Source organism: Momordica charantia, assembly GCF_013281855.1.
Source record: "Momordica charantia cultivar OHB3-1 chromosome 7 unlocalized genomic scaffold, Mcharantia_2.0 BLBB01000007.1, whole genome shotgun sequence".
NCBI lineage: Eukaryota > Viridiplantae > Streptophyta > Magnoliopsida > Cucurbitales > Cucurbitaceae > Momordica > Momordica charantia.
Window position 1 is genome coordinate 17,746,741 of NW_028275165.1, and position 18,253 is coordinate 17,764,993.

General features: G+C 33.8%; 2 protein-coding genes and 1 non-coding gene across 3 annotated transcripts; all 3 read left to right on the forward strand.

Moving 5' to 3' along the window:
- The first annotated feature begins 1,767 nt into the window (after positions 1-1,767).
- TRNAM-CAU (transfer RNA methionine (anticodon CAU)) lies at positions 1,768-1,852 on the forward strand. The gene is given in 2 exon segments: positions 1,768-1,805; positions 1,817-1,852. It is a non-coding gene; the product is annotated as a tRNA-Met (tRNA).
- Positions 1,853-2,046: 194 nt separating this feature from the next.
- LOC111009770 (vesicle-associated membrane protein 722) lies at positions 2,047-4,767 on the forward strand. The gene is made up of 5 exons (XM_022282974.2): positions 2,047-2,429; positions 3,171-3,312; positions 3,401-3,521; positions 3,718-3,780; positions 4,270-4,767. The coding sequence occupies exons 1-5, from the start codon at positions 2,240-2,242 to the stop codon at positions 4,411-4,413; spliced, it is 660 nt and encodes a 219-aa protein (XP_022138666.1). The 5' UTR covers positions 2,047-2,239; the 3' UTR covers positions 4,414-4,767.
- A 984-nt stretch (positions 4,768-5,751) lies between these two features.
- On the forward strand, positions 5,752-18,191 carry LOC111009639 (Protein kinase superfamily protein). The gene is made up of 13 exons (XM_022282782.2): positions 5,752-6,113; positions 6,709-6,858; positions 8,566-8,736; positions 10,095-10,238; positions 11,071-11,176; positions 11,277-11,425; positions 11,527-11,652; positions 13,533-13,676; positions 15,332-15,419; positions 15,653-16,026; positions 16,609-16,947; positions 17,417-17,653; positions 17,769-18,191. Exons 1-13 carry the CDS (start codon positions 5,871-5,873, stop codon positions 17,901-17,903), a joined length of 2,406 nt encoding a protein of 801 aa, XP_022138474.1. The 5' UTR covers positions 5,752-5,870; the 3' UTR covers positions 17,904-18,191.
- The last annotated feature ends 62 nt before the right edge of the window (positions 18,192-18,253 follow it).

Consider the following 18,253-nt stretch of genomic DNA (forward strand, 5'->3'; position numbering starts at 1 on the left):
TAATAAAATAACATCAACTAATAAAAATTGGAATATAAATAGAGAAGAAATTATAAAAATATAAAAAAATTAATTAAAAATTATATGGATCTAATCTATAGATGGAGAGAATGAGTAAAAGTGGTACATTAATTATAATATATATGTGGGGTCTATGGAATAACAAATGAGAATGAGATTGATGGAGTTGTAGTAGTGTAATGAAATTACAGAGTTTGAGGTGGGTCAACATTTAATAAGGGAATCAAAGTTTTTATTACGACTGATTAATTACCGGTAAGTAAATGGGCTTTAAATACAATTAAACTAATCACCTAATGACCACAAATTGACTTTTCTGCTCTCCAAGAAAAAGTGACACGTGTCAGGTGTTACAGCTGAATGGAAGTGGATAGCCACGTTGGATGCTCTCTTGGCTGACACGTAGCAGCCATGCCAATGTCCTGTAAAGCGCAAAAATGTGGTGGAAAACATCAAGTCGGCACATATTTGAATTTTAAATGTTTGTGGTGTCAAATGGACCGAATGATATATCAAAACGGTTCAAATGCGGTACAAATTATAAAATTGTTTTGTATCTACTCTCAATTCTTTTTCTAATAATTAATAATTTATGAAATAAATTTTAAAATTTATAATATTTATTCGAAACAAAATTAATAGTTTAAAAATCTATTAAAATAATTTTTAAGTACTAGATGGAAATTCGAATCCAAAATATTTTAATTAAAAATAATTGTTAATTATACTGAACTATTGTGTATTTTGACTATTAAAATATTTGAAAGCTGAATCTATTATATTTATAGAATTATTGAATATTTTTGAAAGTCTACAGATTTATTAACTACAAAAATCTTAATACAATATTTTATTTTATAGATTTAATATTGTGATTGGAGTGTGAAGATTTTATTATTTAGGTTTTAACTTAATGTGTTATATTTGGTTAAAAATATCGATGAAAACTACTATTTTAAATAAATGTGACATAAATAAACTAATAGGTCACATGAAAAATAAGTTTTATTTTTTAATAATTATATTCAACTTCTTCCATCCATACCATTTCTATTTCTAATTCCGCCAAGTTTTCTGGTTAAAAAATGGAAAATCCCATTTTTGACCTTTGAAACCAACAAAAATAATTTCTGTCCGTGTGGGATTTGATTTTTACATAAGGCCAATTCAACACCAAGATAATGGGCCCAGCCCATCTTCATATATCCAATAATTTATACCTTCTATTTAAAGCGAATTTGAACTAGGTTAACTATCTATCTTCGCTTGATCCTATATTCAAAATTTCATTTAAAATATTCTTATATAATATAAAATTATTTAAAGATGTATTAAATTTAATAATGAATTCATCAAATTATACTATAAAAATTATAATCATTTTTCTCAAAAAAAAAAAAAAATATTTATAATCATGGGTAAATTTTTATAACAAAAAATTAATTATAACTGTAATTATCATAGGCTCGCTGGTCTAAATGGACGAGTTCAAATTCCAATGACCACTAGTTTTGTATACTTCAATCTAATAGATTGATCAAAATGTTAATAAGGAAGTAATGTGCATGAATCTAAGATTATTATATTTGTGATCATTATTGTATTTTAAAAAAATAATTGCTGCTAACGAATTTAGGTTGACGGTTAAAACATCTGGCTCTGTATTGCATTTTCTATTTAAAAAATCTAATTGTATATTCACAATTTATTTTAAATTATATAATATTTTCAATCAAATAACAAATTGGGGTGGTGGCGCAGTTGGCTAGCGCGTAGGTCTCATAGCAATCGAGTAATCCTGAGGTCGAGAGTTCGAGCCTCTCTCACCCCAAAAAGGTTTTTTTCTTCCTTTTATGAAAATTCCTCAAAATACTTGTTTAATATTATAATTCATAACTTGTAATTCTAATTAAAATAATTAAATAATAATTAGGTGAAAAGGTTTTAGAAGCGTCGGAAGAAAATCGGGGCAGAGACCGAGTCCGCTTCAAATTTAAATTTTCAAAAATTTCCGTAGAACGGACTCCGTAATTTAACGCGCAAGCAAAAAACATTATTCAACGCCCCCTTCGCCATTGACTTCCAATTCCCCTTCAATATCTCTACTCTCCTCATTTCAGCGCAACGCAAAAGCGATACAGAATCCAGAAATCTCCATCGTTGTTTTGTTCTTGAAGCTGCTGATCGCCGATTGTTCTGTTTTTTTTTTTTCTGAATCATGGCGCAACAATCTTTGATCTACAGCTTCGTCGCTCGAGGAACGGTGATTCTCGCCGAGTACTCCGATTTCTCCGGAAATTTTCCCAGCATCGCAGTTCAGTGCCTCCAGAGGCTTCCTGCTGGTAACAACAGGTTCACGTACACCTGCGATGGTCATACCTTCAACTACCTTGTCGACAATGGATTCAGTATGTGGAAATTTCTGCTGTAGATTCTGATATTTCAATCTCTATCTACTGTTGTTGTTATTTGTTTTCGAGATTGTTTTTTTTTAGTGGTTTATTTGATGGCTGGAATTGAGCATTGAGCAATTTATCTTGTGGCGATTTGGTCAACTTGAGGACGACCTCTGATTTTATTGGTGTGATCATAATGAATACAGAGGGCTCTGTTTATAATGACCTATCTAGAGCCAATTAACTATAGTAATATGTATATTACTCCTAATCATGTATAGGTAATATCTAATGTGTAACGTTTGATTTTATTTTTTAGTTTCAATTAGGGAATTTTCTTGATACATGAAGTGAGAAGTTTTGAGAATATGGTGTCTGTTAACAAAATAATGTGATGTGTTGTGATGTGTTGGTTTGGTTTCACGAGGACTATTAATTTAATATTTATGAGATGATTCCCGAGTTAAAGTAAGAAACAGTTAGATTTTTTCTTTAATTCTTAGTTCTGAACATTGATGCTCTGAATTGTGTTCGAAAATTTAAAACCCGTTCTGTGTTTCCCATTGTTTGAGCGGGCAATTTTAACGTTTCCATTTCTTGTTTAATGTTATAGCGTATTTATGCAGTTCCAATTGAGGCTGTGTAGTTCAACCTCATTGTGTTTCTTTTTGCATCGTGCAAAGAACTTGGTAGCTCCAATTTTTCTTTCCCGTGTACAGTTTTAACGTTTTCGTTTCTCGTTTGATGCTGCAGCCTATTGCATAGTTGCAGTTGAGGCTGCAGGAAGACATGTTCCAATGGAGTTTCTTGAGCGGATAAAGGACGACTTCAACAAGAGATATGGCGGAGGAAAAGCTGCAACTGCTGTTGCCAAGAGTCTGAGCAAGGAATTTGGGTAACATATTGTTGTTCACTTGCTTATATCAGGTGTGCTTTTGGTTCCTGATGGAAGTTACATAATGCCTTGGTGAACAATGTTGCAGACCCAAAATGAAGGATCATATGCAATACTGTGGAGATCATCCTGAAGAGAGCAGTAAGCACATGCAAGTGAAGGCTCAGGTTTCTGAAGTTAAAGCTGTAATGATTGAGAACATTGACAAGGTAAAAAGGAGCTGCAGATTTTCAGTCTTAAGACATTTTTAAGCTTTAAGAGCTGGGTGTTATTTTGATTTCTTAATTTTTGATGTGTTCATTCTCCTGCTGATGTTTGACTGCTCCTCCTTCATACTGATTATTCTTATTTTTGAAATTTGTATATGATACAAGTATCTGGTGGGTTGCTGCATTTGTTCTACAGGTTATGGAACGAGGTACAAAGGTGGAGGAATTGGTAGACAAAACCGACAATCTTCGTTCACAGGTTAGCCTTTTAAATGTTTCCGACGTGGTCAGAACTTTCCAAAGTTTAAGTGGGGTGAAGTTGTTGTTTTATTAACATATTTGAACATATCAGCATATTACTTGAATGTTACTTTACGTGCGAGATTCAACTCATTCACTCTTAAAACGAGATAATTCACATGTCTCAATACATTAATAAAATAATAATTTAAGGAGAATACCCTTTTTTTTTTAACAAATTTTAACAAAATATTTTTGAAATTACCTATTTGAGAATTTTCAATACATTAAAAGTGAAATTGAGAACTTTAAAAATATTGGTGATCAAATTGAAAGTTTCCTGGAAGATTAGGGAAATTTTAATATATTTAACGAAAAAATAACTATGCTCTAGCCTATTTATCTAAATTTGTAGGTTTAGAAGTGATTCAATCGTTTGATATTTTAAGTTGTCAAGTTACTTTTATGATTGAAGCTGAAACTTACTATTTGATGCTTGGTTTTGAAGGCTCAAGATTTCAAGAGGGGTGGAACTCAACTAAAGAGGAAGATGTGGTACCAAAATATGAAGATAAAATTGGTTGTGTTCGCCATCCTCATTATCTTGATTTTGATCATAGTTTTGTCCGTTTGTCGTGGTTTTAACTGCTAGAAAAACGAAAAAAATATTTAGATGTTGACTAATTAGTACCTATCTTCATTCTGACCACCACTTAAAATCTGACAGCTCTTTTATTTTTTGAGAAACAATAAAGTCAATCCTTTTATATTTTTCTCTCCTACTTGTAAAAATTTTAATGGTGGTCAGTAGAAAATAGATGGTGACTCGTTAGCATGTAAGTATTATTAAAAAAAAAAAACATTGTAGAGAGCATTTTGATGCTCTATTAGCCTTGTGTCCCTTTATTAGTCATTAAGGCTTTTGCCTTTTCAGTGCATTGTATAGTTACTACGGTTTGATGTATGGTTTTGTGTTTTTTAATTAAAGTATAGCCATTTTTAGATTGTTTTTTCAGTCTCAATTTTTTTTCACAATATCTATGTAAAAGATTAAAAGAATAGCAGGTTTTGTTATTATTATTTTTTTTTGAGAGCTGTTTTGTATAATTTAATTGGCTAAATATATTACAAAATTCCAATCTCGAGAGAAACAAAATAGTTTCGTCCATATGGACCTTCATAACCGAAGCCGATGGATCTGTAATATAATCATAAGGGCCCATTAATTGGGCCTACAGATAACTTCTCAAACCTCAACGTTCTTTGATAGGCCCAGTTACATCATTGAGGAGGTGAAACGTAGGCCCAACTTCACGTAGATGATAATAGTTTGGGCCCCCAGAGATCGTTTCAAACATGGGCCTCTCATGCCCGGTATTGGATCCGACTCCACAATTATCGTCGCCGAACAGGGCCTGGCAGAGGAGGCTATAGTAATAGAGTATTTATGCAAAGTTTAGGGAATAAGAAATAGGTATAAGTCGAGAGTTCTAAGATTCGTTAGATAAAAAGATTGAAAATCAAAAAACGACACAAATAAAAAAATGTATTAAATACAAAATTAACTGCTTTATTAAATACATTGATTTTTTTTAGATATTTCAAAATTAAATTGGAAGCAGTTGATGTTTTTAGATGGATATTTGAAAAAAATTAGTAATAGAGAAATAAACTTCATTTTTATTTTTGAGAAATGCAAACATTGTCGACCATCAAGAAAGAAGGTTTTTACAACATTATGTAAACAATCTAAACTTTTGTAGTCAAAACGAAGTGTTTCTGAGTTCGAATCTACGTTGTTTTGAAAAAAGAACAGAGTTTTATTATTGTTATAATAATTCAGCCGTAACAAATTGAAAACGGTTTTTTTTGTTATGAAAAGTTTCACTGCAGGGAAAACTGGTTCCCCGATCCAAATGACGCCACGTGTCACTTCCGAGACCAGACGGTCTCCCGGCCCTTATTTCTCAATGCACAATAGCAATTAGCCAACCAAACCACCACCACTGACATCAGAAAGTCAATTCAGTCCTTTCTCTTCCTTCTTCCAATTCTCTACTCCACTGCTTACCAGAAGAAGAACAAGAACAACAAGAAGAAGGTTCCGCCATGGACGCAGCAGCACCACAGCTCGTCTCCTGCGGAATCGACACCATTCGCCGCGCATTTCCATCGTGCCTTCCGTTTCCGAGAACAACCGTCAAGTCCCGCAGGCGTGCCGGTAAGGTTCTTGCGGTTGCGACTGAGCCGAAACCGACGCGGACCGATTCGTCCAATTCTTCGCCGAAAAGGTCTAACAATGGATCGGCCAGGTCTCCTCCGGCTCCAAAAGCAGTCAACGGAGTTTCCACTGTAATTACTCCTCGATGAGCCTTTCTTTTTAGTGGTTTTGAGTTTTTCTGGAGCTGGTTTGTTCCTACTTTTTTAGTTCGGAATTGAATTTTATTAGGATTCTAATGACAGAAATGTGGAGTAGAATGATAGTTGAATTTGCATATTTTCTTAGAATTTGAATTATTGCTTAAAGAACACTGAGATTGAACAATTGTCCTGAATATTTGACGAAATATTAAGTAAAATGTAAACAAAACTTCCTAGTGTGCATAGTTGTCCAGAGTCCAGAGCTTACTGGTCTAGAAGAAGTTAAGAGTGGCGAACTAGTCCGTAGACTTGATGGTTCTAATATTTTCTACCGTTCACGTTGAGATAGAATAGTTTGTAGTTGTTAGATACCAATTACCCAAATATTTCCTTTTTATCATCCAACGTTAAATGGATAAATTATCATTTAATTTTTAACTAGAATAGTTTCATTGCGACTCCTTGTCTGTCAAGGAGTACTTCTCATCAAGAGTTTATGTGCATATCGATGTGCCTCAAAATTGATTAAACATGCTTCAAGTCTTTTATTTTTCGTGGAGCGCTGCTCTGATATTAGCAATGGCAGAAAATTGGAGACGTTTCAAAGGAAATTAAAAGAGTCAGAGCCCAGATGGAAGAAAATGAAGAGTTGGCAATACTCATGAGAGGACTACGGGGACAGAATTTAAAAGATTCCCTTTTTGCAGAGGATAATGTTCAGCTCCGTCTTGTTGAGGTATGAATGCGTGGTTCTTTTATTTTATTTTTGAGGCAATACTCTTGTTGAGGTATAGGTGTGGGGATTAACGTACAAATTTTTTCTCTCTCATATATTGTGCAACATAGTTTTGTGGTCAACTCATGTTTGATGTGTCTATGAAATTAAAATGAAAAGACCTCAAGACCTGAAGTGTAGGTTTGAAATATGGAAGCGAGATATATACAATTAATTATTCAGATGCAAAGGGAGTAAAATCAATATTGGTAACCAAGATTGACTTTAATCTTGTTGTATATGCACAAAATTGTTGTCCATCTGCTCCCGAACTCATGAGTTTGTTTTAATTGCTCATTTATTTATTTATTTTTTGCATGCACCTAGAATATATACAAGGTCTTCACTTTCTTTTTGAACTTCTAGAGACTGTTTTTGGGAATTTGGTCTGATCTGATTACACAAGCTTTTCATCTAGGCATGGTAGGAACCCTTTTCTGATAACTTTTAGTTTGTTTGCTTTAGCTAGTGAATGATTAGTTACTTTGTTCCTGCTTGGACAGTTGAGTTTGTAACTGCCTTACAGGCATCTATACTTGAGCTATTGATTAGCTAATTGGCAAAAAATTGTTAGTTCCATCAGTCGGAACCACAAGGAATCCTGAGCTGAGGCAATATTGGCTTGATGAAGAAAACCAAAGGCCTTTGATAGTGAAGTTTGCACTGGAGAGTTTGGAGCTGCTATTCTTGACCAACAAAAATGGTCTTCAATTGGGAGTTTTTAATGAAACGATTCCTCCTAGTTGAGAATATTATGAATCGGATTCATTGATCAGTGGTGAAAAGCAATAAAGCATTAGACATTACAATTAATATTTTAAAGATGACGTGGATTAGATCTTGATGAGGTAGAACCATTGGGCAAGTGTCATGACCAAGAGAGAGGAAAGTTTGGGTGCAGTGCAAGAGAACTTGAGGGATGAAGTGGGAGCTAGTACTTCTCCTTTGTCATTTGGGCATGGAATCCTTTCTAGGTATTGATTTGAACTACTTTAAAGAAGAAGGAATAGAAGGTGGAGAAATCTCAAGAACTGAAAGAATGTCTAAGTTTTTAAGACTTCGGCAATGTCAAGAACTCTTGAGATTTGAAAATGAAGACAGACCTTCCCATATTCCATGGGCAACCAATAATGGAAGTGTTTGTTTGTATTTTTTTTTTGATAAAAAAATTATATCTATATTGTGGGACTTGAATTCCAGCACAAACTGAGTTTACCTATAATATTCTGATTGACTGTCGTACCGGCATATATCTTTAATTGTGAAAAGTTCACTTAGGAAGAGGTAAAATCTGCTATTCTAAACTCTGATATATTTTCGTGACTATTGTATCCATCATGTCGGAGTTGATTGTCTTTGTTACAATAGACTTGGAAGATTATGGATATGAATTAATGTATTATCATTTTGATGTTTTGTTTGGTCCAAATAGAGATGTGGAAGTTGATAGTCAATCTTTCCTTCTTAGGAATAATTTCCCATTAGGGGAGAAGCTGCTATGGGGCTAAACACCTTTTCATGGAAGTTGTAGTGTGAAAAAAATTAAATTGGTATGGCATGAAACTCATATACTTCTCTTTGAAAAAGCTTTAGCAAGCTCATTTTTCAAGGTGATTTTTTTCCCTTTCCTATTGTATGTGTTTAAATATTTAATTTATTCTACTTTAGGTAGATGAGAGCAGTGAGTTTTTGCCCTTGGCTTATGATCCTGCTAGCATATCTGCATATTGGGGGAAAAGACCGCGTGCTGTTGCAACAAGAATCGTTCAGTTGCTTTCTGTAGCTGGAGGCTTTCTCTCACATATTGCATGGGATATCATAAACAAGAAAATTAAGGAGGTATATCTTCATTTCTCTGATTTTCTCAATTATTATTTCATTATATTATATTCAGGTGTGTGCAATGATTATGTATAGTGATTAGTGAAGCTTGGGAATGAGAATATGGGCTATTGGCATGATGGGAGTGTCTGAATGTGGTTACTGGTTAGTAGAGGCAACTATCATACTAGATGGAAGGATTTAAGAAAACTAGAACATCGAGTACCATGACCTATGAAGCTTGAGAGTGATAATATGGCCTCTTGTTTCCCTTTGAATGTTTAGATAGGAGTGATGATTGGTTATATCAGAATTATTAATGATTAAAAATAAAATAGTTATTAGACCATACTACAATTGAGGTTAAAAAAGATAAGTAGCACTTTTCCCATTTTTATTGTTGTCTTGATCTGCATACCCTACGCAATATTTTATGTTACAATTTCAGAACGATCTTTACCATTCTTTGAATGCTATCCAAAACTAATGGTAATTGATCAAACTCCCTGGTAGTAAAAGTAAACTAGTATCACCTCCACATTACTAAAATTTGTATGCTTCAATAGGATGCAAGTGGAGCTTTCCAATTCTGAATTATTTTATGATGTACCCATGGTTGATAGTGACACAGTATGCACCATCTGTATTGTGTGTTCCCATCGATTGAAATACTTCATGATTCTATATGTTGTTCGAATCACAAATGTAATGTATAGGTCGTTTTAGTTCATGAACCACTTATACTGTGGAAAACAAAATCTCTTGATCTGGAAAAAGAACATGAAATTTTTAGATTTTTGCTTACCTAAGTCTAATATTGGAATCTGCTTATATTGAAGTTAAAGAGGTAGGAGACTCAGGTATATTGGAATCTGCTTGTATTTTGTTATTATTGGTAGAACTCACTATTATTCATAAGAGCGAAGTGATACATATCCAGGGGAAAGAGTTGAGGGCTCCCCGTACTCTACTAGCTCCTAGATCACCCACCTAGGTAGTACAGACACAGGCATTTGACACGACATGTCCTATATGACTCCACACCTACACACTGCATTCCCATGTTTACACCACGACTAGCTAGTTACATGGTTCCCACAATAACAAAATTCTCATCTAACTTATGACTTGCCCCCTTCGCTCTCTGCCTACAGTTTAAGTTAATGGTATGCGGTCTATCAATCATCTATAATTAATGTAAAACAATTAAATATAAGATTGAATCTTGTGATACACGATCACTATTTAGAAAAATACATATTTTACTTGATCTAACAACCATGAATATACCGCATATGTTTATCTTTATATTTAATCATACCAATAACCTCTTTTTACGTTTTGATTCCTTTTGCAAATGAAACATTTTATTTCAGAATGAAGTTGAAAGGGCCATTGAGTTGAGGGAAATTGTGACCTCTTTGGGTCCAGCATATATTAAGCTAGGTCAAGCTCTGAGCATTCGACCAGATATACTGTCACCTGTTGCAATGACTGAGCTGCAAAAGCTTTGTGATAAGGTATGTAAAATAAAGATGGTATAGTTTAGATCATCTGAATTTCCTTGTTAGAATTAACTAATTAAGCGCAGTAAATTGAAATTGACAAACATAATTCAAAACACAAATTTAATCTTTTGTTCGTTATTACATGGGAGGATAAATTCTAGTCTTTGATCAATATACTTTATACTGCAACATAATTATTTTACTGAAATAATATGGGACTCGTTAGCTAACACAATATTCTAAGGGATTTAGGGGTGCTGACCAAATCTCCGTAACGTCAAAGCGCATACTTAGCTTATGATATCAGAAACAAAAAATTGATATTGATAAACTTTTAATATGCTTCTTATCAAAAAAAAAAAAAAAAACGTTTACTGTGCTGCATCCTTTCCATGTTCTCGGTGAAATGTATTCTAAGTCCACTTTCTAGACATCTCCACTTGCCTTTTAGTCCTTGCAGTGAACATTGGCTATAGTATTCCTGTGTTGTTAATTAACGTAATTCATGTGAAACAAAATTATTCCTTGAAGTTCTTATAAAAAAAAAATCCTTGAAGCATAACTACATTGGTATCCGTTTGAAACTTTCTCTGCGATATAGATGACAATTCTTATGACACTAAAATCTTATTTCGTACTTGGTAAACTAAGATTAATGAGTAACTAATTTCTAGTATGATGCCATTCAGCAAACAGACTGTATGTGTCTAGCTGTTCAGATATTTCTGTTCTTTTAATCCAAATATGGCATGGAGACTGCACTTTTAATGTTATATTGTCAATTGTCATTAAGTTAGAAAGGAACGTATTCAATTACTGTCTGTTCTTTTCCCCTTATTTGAAGGTCCCTTCATTTCCCGATGATGTTGCTATGGCTCTCATTGAAGAGGAGCTTGGTCAACCATGGCAGAACATCTATTCTGAACTTTCTCCTTCCCCAATTGCTGCTGGTACGGACACTTCTGATCAGACATTTGCTAGTATCAATTATTCCGTCTTTCCATTGTGAGATAGTGATCACTCCTGTTTTTTTCATCAATAAAATGGCAGCTTCTTTAGGACAAGTATATAAGGGTCGTTTAATAGAAAATGGAGACTTGGTGGCCGTTAAAGTTCAGAGGCCTTTCGTTCTAGAGACTGTAACTATTGATTTGTTTATCATACGGAATTTGGGCTTGGTTCTTCGAAGGTTTCCTCAGGTACTATTTTCAATGAGAATGAAGGGGGAAATAACTAAGTAATCTCTTAGTTCTAAATGATGGAAATAATTTCAATAATGCCTTTTGATTTCTCTTTTCAGATCTCTCTTGATGTGGTTGGCTTGGTAGATGAATGGGCAGCTCGCTTTTTTGAGGAGCTAGATTATGTGAATGAGGGTGAAAACGGTACACGCTTTGCTGAGATGATGAGGAAGGACCTTCCACAGGTAAACCTAGCAACCTGTTTACTGTGATTCTCTTACACGCAGACATGTACAGTATTGATACTTTAGATTTTATACACTTGTAATTTTTAGACCGCGCAACATAACATTTTAAGAGAAGTCCAGTACTTCTATTTATTTTTAGTATTCGTGAGTGTCGAGGCCAGACCTAACTCTATTGTATTTTGGTTGCCATGGAAACTTGTAAGATATCAAATCCTAGGTAGGTGATACTCCTCCCCTCTAATCCCTTTACTATTTACATTGGCCCTTATTGACCGCTAGGTCAACCCACGATGGTCGAGAAGTCTAGTATTATTTATACCGAAGGAAATTTTATAATAATATTACCGTATATTACATGTGTTGTGTCAATTAAGATTTTACATCTTGTGAATAACAATAACATAAATAAACATCATATCTTGTGTATGCAATATATACATTCAATATTAAATATTAATGTTATTACAATCATAGTTTTCTAGTATCTTCATATCATTTTATATAATTAAAAATAAAAAAAATTTCATTTGATTTTAGAAAAAAAAGACCAAACTTATGATTTCTGGAGCAATATAATTCTTGATTTTCTTATGAAGCAAATGCCATATTATTTTTAGAATATGGGAAAATCCGAAATTCTGTGTCAATGTGTCTGCCAAACAAAGACTCCATAAGGTGAAATTGCATGGTCAGCTTTATTATTTTCTCCATTAGGTACAAACTTCATACGGATGGCCTAGAAGTATGATCCTTTCGCTGTTCTTATTTGGTCCTCTTTTCACTTAAGCAGTGCTTGCTTGCCGTAAGCTTTTGTGAATTTTACCGTCTTGTCTGAATCTGAAAGCAAGCTTGGAAGACGGGAGGTTTGTTAGAAATGTTTTCTAAGTTCTGTAGGTTGAAGGAGGTTTACTAATATTGTTGTTTTATTTGGTACTAATCTTTTTATTTTTTTAATTTTATTTATTTATTATTATTACTTTTTTTAACGAGAAATCAAGCTGTCATGGCAAAACATGAAAGAAAATGTAAGGACGTACAAAAACCAGCTCCTAAAAAAGAGTGAGCCTCTCTTTGATTTTACAAAATTGGAGAGTTTTTTTTGTGATTAGTTTCCTTTTTGGGAGGGGCTGCCTTGACCCCTGTGCGTAGGCTGTTTTGTTCTTTTATTCTTTCTAATGAACTGTTTCTTATCAAAAAAAAAAGAAAACAAAAAGAGTCCAAACTAACAAACAGACTCCAATCCAAAATAGTTAAAGTCTAATTGATAATTACCTGGTTTAGTAACTGAAGCCCACAAAGAGGTATTAAATCTAAAACCTCACAAGCCTCTTCCCAAGACTCTCCATCCGTCCAAAAATTCTACCATTCCTCTCAAGCCATAAATCCCACGAAATAGCAAAAGAACAAACCTGCCAAAGAACTTTCCCCTTATCACGAAAGGGATGCAAATGGAGAACCTTCTCTATCATAGAACAACAATTCCTATTACGCACTCACAAGATCTCAAAATCCAAAGCAAAGCGACTTCCAAAGAAAGGTGAAAGAAGGGGCATCAGAAGGAGACAGAAAATACATAAAATCTGGAAACAGTTTACTTTTTAACAGTGGATTAAGGTAGCTGACTATGTCATTTGGTAACTGGTTAACTAAAAAATTGTATTGACTAAATTACAAATCTATATCTGGAACTTTTATTTACATTCCAAATCAGCGCTTAGATGAACCTGGTTAGATCAAGAATGAAATACTATAATAATTAGTTTCCTTTTTTGTGACAGAGAGGCTTTTAAATCACAAATTATGAAATATCCAATACCATTTATATACTTATTTTCTAATAGTTCAGTGTTGATAATTAATTTTTCTCATGGTTTTAGGTGGTGGTTCCAAAAACATACCAAAAATATACTTCAAGGAAGGTCCTCACTACAGGATGGATAGATGGAGAGAAGCTGTCCCAAAGTACGGAAAGTGATGTTGGGGAACTTGTGAATGTGGGAGTCATATGCTACCTAAAGCAGGTAATTTACTAGATCTATAAGTTTGTGCATACCAATTCCTTTGTGACGACCATTTCAAGTAAAAGAAGGTTCTTGGGTACAAACTTTTGTGCTATTCTTTGAAAGCTTAGATTGGTCGAAATAGAAGTCTTTTTATGTACTGAAAGAAGTTTTGATGTTATTTGGGATCTTATTCGTTTTATTTCATCTTCCGGGAGTTCCTTGAAAATATTGTGGTAAGTACTCCATTTCTTTGTTCATACTAAGGAGGTTCTCTCCGACCATTAAAGAAAAAAAAACCTTCTCCTTTCAGGAACGGATACAAACACTTTTTACACCTCACATAAACATAGGCTTAGTTTGGGATTATTGTAGCTTCTTAAATAATTGGTGTCAGCTGTGCTTTTAAAAATTAGCTTTAATATGAAGTAAATTATTGTTTGGTAAATCTTAGTTTTGAAAATAAAAATGTAGGTCATAGTATTTGGTAAATTAATATTAAATTGTTACGATTTAGCTATAATGACCAAATCAATCATACATTATTGTGTTGATATTTAATCTTCAAAATCTTTTATAAGATAATTATTCAAAATTTTATATGTAAATTACAGATTATATTTTGTTTATTTTAAATTATTTGATTGTTTCAGAAAAATATTTTAAATCATTTGACAGAAGATTAAGGTAAAAACAATTGTATCAAACAAAATGTTAAAAAAATTTAAGTACAAAGAAGTAAGATAAGAATGTTAAATTAAATAAGATGGTAGAAGCAACAAATTATTTTTTTATAAAAAATTGATGAGATAAATAGAATAATAATATTTAAAAGCCTGTTGGTAAATACACCTGATTCTTAGGAAAGTAAATTTCAAAAGTGGCTCTTAACTGGATTTAAAATATCAACAAAAAATGATTCTATTTAAATTATGAAACGATCATTTTTACCAAATACCAAAAACAGTTAAAATTATTCAACAATCACTTCTAAGGCCTGAAAAATCAATTCTAAACGGAGCCATAGGGTCAAATTGAAATTTTTGAAGTCTCGAATCAATAAATATCCTCATAAGTGACTAATATTCTTTTTCCTTCTTTTCATGGTAACCTTCTTGGAATGAAGTATTTAGTAGTTGGTGATGTAGTGTAGTAGTCTCTACTAGGATAATCTAGATCTGGTTTAGCGTTTCTCCAGCAACACTAGTATATTTGTGTACTGTGCCTCCTGGCTCTCTGTCAATTTGGTGTGGACTTCATAGTCCATTCCATGTTTTCATGTCCTAATACTCCATTTACTATCCATATTTGAATTTAGAAAAAAAAAAGAGGAAGAAGACTTAATAAACTGGTAGGTGCCATGTTTATGATGTCTTAGTACAATATACTGGCATACTTATTAGTGGTTAGATTAAAATCAAGAAACTCTGGAATGTATCAGTCATATACAAGAAGATTTCGCTTTGGCTTTGTTAGTCCTGGCTTTTTTTTTGACATCTTTAGTTGGGCTATCTTTTTAGACCCTTTTGTAATATTTTCATTTCTTCTCAATGAAAGCTTGGTCTTCTATATATATATATATATATATTCTTTTTTTTTCCTTTGTGTGCGTCAGAATATACTGCTGCTGTTTGATCTTTCCTTCAATTTTCTAACTCGATAAAATTTACTTATAGTTACTTGACACTGGATTCTTCCATGCCGATCCTCATCCTGGGAATTTGATTCGCACTCCAGATGGAAAGTTAGCCATACTTGACTTCGGTAACAAACTAAAGAACACAAAAAGACTTATTTATTTTCTTGTTAAAAAAGACTTATTTATTTAATACATATAAAGTTCAGTATACATGTGCTCTTCCAATCAACTGCAACTTAGATATCTCAGCATCGTTTTATGCACCTCCTTCGTGTATGAAATATATCTGATAATTAGTTTCTTTATCATGAACATTTTCATGGTTCTGAAGTGACTTGATTCTTATTTGCTGTTTCAGGTTTAGTTACAAAATTAACTGATGATCAGAAGTATGGAATGATTGAAGCAATTGCACATCTCATTCATCGAGATTATTCAGCTATAGTCAAAGACTTTGTTAAGCTAGGCTTTATCCCAGAGGGTGTTAATTTGGAACCAATCTTGCCAGTTCTAGCAAAGGTTTTTGATCAGGCTCTTGAAGGTGGAGGTGCAAAAAATATCAACTTCCAGGAGCTGGCTTCAGATTTAGCTCAGATAACATTTGATTATCCATTCCGGATACCTCCATACTTTGCTCTTATAATTAGGGCGATTGGGGTTCTTGAAGGAATAGCTTTAGTGGGAAACCCTGATTTTGCCATTGTCGACGAGGCATATCCTTATATTGCACAGGTACTTTGTGTGTGTGTGTGTTGTTAATGATGATGATGCAAATTAGATATCTATTATCTTTTGTCCTACAGAAATAAATGTTGTGTGCTCATGGTAGTGGCGGTATTCTTTTGTGGTTGATCTACTATTAGATGACTTTTAGTAGTGGAATGCAAATATATCTATAACAAGGATAGAAGGGCTGTTTCATGGTGTACGTTTGTTGTTTTGCTGAAAATAGTGAAGCTGAAAGGATAACTGCATATTTTTCTTGCAGATGATGTTTTGGAACCTCCACTTTAAATGTTAATTAGGCTTTTTCCATACATACAATGAGTTTCAGTGCCTCTGCACTTGGAGAAAAGGTCTATTTTCAAGGATGCTGTAATAAATTTTGTGCGTAAAAATACAGTAGTTGTTGAAGATACCATTTGAAGTGGCCTTTTCGTCTTTATCTAGTTTGATTACAGGCTCATGGAAACTAGAAACATATTTGGACCACCATTATTAACCACTTGTTCCTAGCCAAAATATTTATGGCAAGGTCTTGACTGAACTCTTAACTCAATTCCATTTGGGTCTCTTTCTTCTCCTTTCTTTCAGAGACTTCTGACTGATGAGTCCCCAAGGTTGAGGAGTGCTTTACGATACACAATCTATGGGAAGTCTGGAGTATTTGATGCTGAGAGATTCATTGATGTTATGCAAGCCTTCGAGAATTTCATAACTGCTGCTAAAAGTGGTGGTGGAGAGGATCTAAATGGAGATATGGCTGAGCTTGGTGGTCTGAAAAGCCAAACAGCATCTGCCTTTCGGCCGTTTCCTCAATTTCTTCCCGCCCCCCGCGAATTCCAGCAAAAGCAACCAATTGAAACAAGGGCATCCTTAGCCTTTCTGCTGTCTGAGAGAGGGAACTTCTTTCGAGAATTTCTTCTTGACGAGGTATTCTCTAGAATCCTTTTCAATTAATTTAGATATCAGCTGACGTTTTTGGATTAAGTAGTGATTTATTCATCTTTAACATGGTATCAGAGCGGGAGGTTCTGTGTTCAAACTCATTCATTGTTGTTTCATTCCCATTTATAATGATTCCACTTGTTGGGTCTTGTGTAATTATCAAGTGAGAAATGAATTAAATTTACCCGGCCCATCATCTTAACCCAACTTTTGGGTTAAGTGGTAGTTTATTCATCCTTAACCTTGTTACTTTTTTTGGCCCTAGAAATGCTACTGCTGAAGTGTATTTTTCTATCCAATGTTTTGGGTCTAACAAGTAAACTGTCAGCCTATTTAGAAAACTAGACTTCTGAGCTTTACAGAGTTTTGCTTTGTCACTTTCCTATTTTGAGGTCTAAACAAGCAATGTCAACCTTTTTCTTGACAGTGAAAATGTTTCTATTTTACTATGCAGATTGTGAAGGGCATTGATGCAGTCACAAGGGAGCAGTTGGTACGTTTAATGTCAATCTTTGGACTTGGAAATGCTACACTAACACCAGTTTTTAATATGGTTCCTTCCATTGGACCATTCAAACCCGTCGCATTTCTACCCACAATAACAGAAGAAGACAGAGTCATACTAAATAATGTTCAAAAGATTCTCGAGTTCTTAACAGCGGGAAGTTCAATTTCAGCAACACCTAAGGAGGTACTTGAAAACTCGAGTCAAAAGTGAATAACATATAGTTAAAAGAGTTTTGATCTTTCTTTTAGCTGAGTGTATACTTAATGTTTTTCTTGTTCATCCTTGCGGGTACAAACAGGGTGCAGATGTTGTTCGAGTTTTTCAAGAGCTTCTTCCAGTTTTGCCCGGCATCTCAGCTACTGTTCTTCCTGAGGTGCTCAGTCGATTATCTTCCCGGGTATTTGCCCGGTTGATTCGTGATGCAATGTTGTGAGGAACTTGCACGATTCTACGGCTGCAAATCATATGAATTTACCACACATATTATAGATATATAGATATATCTGTATATATATAATATATATATATATATACAGGTGACTTACGTAGCCTAACCTGATCATCTTTCAGGCATTTTCAATGCTTAAATGCTTTGAGAAATTTTCTTTCTTTTTTATATTCCATGTACAGCGTTCACTAACATGAAATGTAGTTGGCACTTCTGTTGAAAGCCAAATACTATATATGATGAAATAGAAATTTATTTTGACAGAGTCACAAAGACACTGTTTTTTTTTTTTGATACACACAGAGACACTGTTTAATGCCTACTTAATCTGCTAA

What these genes read in the sequence shown, in the direction of transcription:
- LOC111009770 (XM_022282974.2), top strand. Translation starts at nt 2,240, where the DNA reads ATGGCGCAACAATCTTTGATCTACAGCTTCGTCGCTCGAGGAACGGTG. An exon ending in CCTTGTCGACAATGGATTCA is followed by an intron (nt 2,430 to 3,170) that starts GTATGTGGAAAT and finishes TTGATGCTGCAG; the next exon opens with CCTATTGCATAGTTGCAGTT. An exon ending in CCGACAATCTTCGTTCACAG is followed by an intron (nt 3,781 to 4,269) that starts GTTAGCCTTTTA and finishes TTGGTTTTGAAG; the next exon opens with GCTCAAGATTTCAAGAGGGG.
- LOC111009639 (XM_022282782.2), top strand. Translation starts at nt 5,871, where the DNA reads ATGGACGCAGCAGCACCACAGCTCGTCTCCTGCGGAATCGACACCATT. An exon ending in TGAGGAAGGACCTTCCACAG is followed by an intron (nt 11,653 to 13,532) that starts GTAAACCTAGCA and finishes TCATGGTTTTAG; the next exon opens with GTGGTGGTTCCAAAAACATA. An exon ending in GTTAGCCATACTTGACTTCG is followed by an intron (nt 15,420 to 15,652) that starts GTAACAAACTAA and finishes TTGCTGTTTCAG; the next exon opens with GTTTAGTTACAAAATTAACT.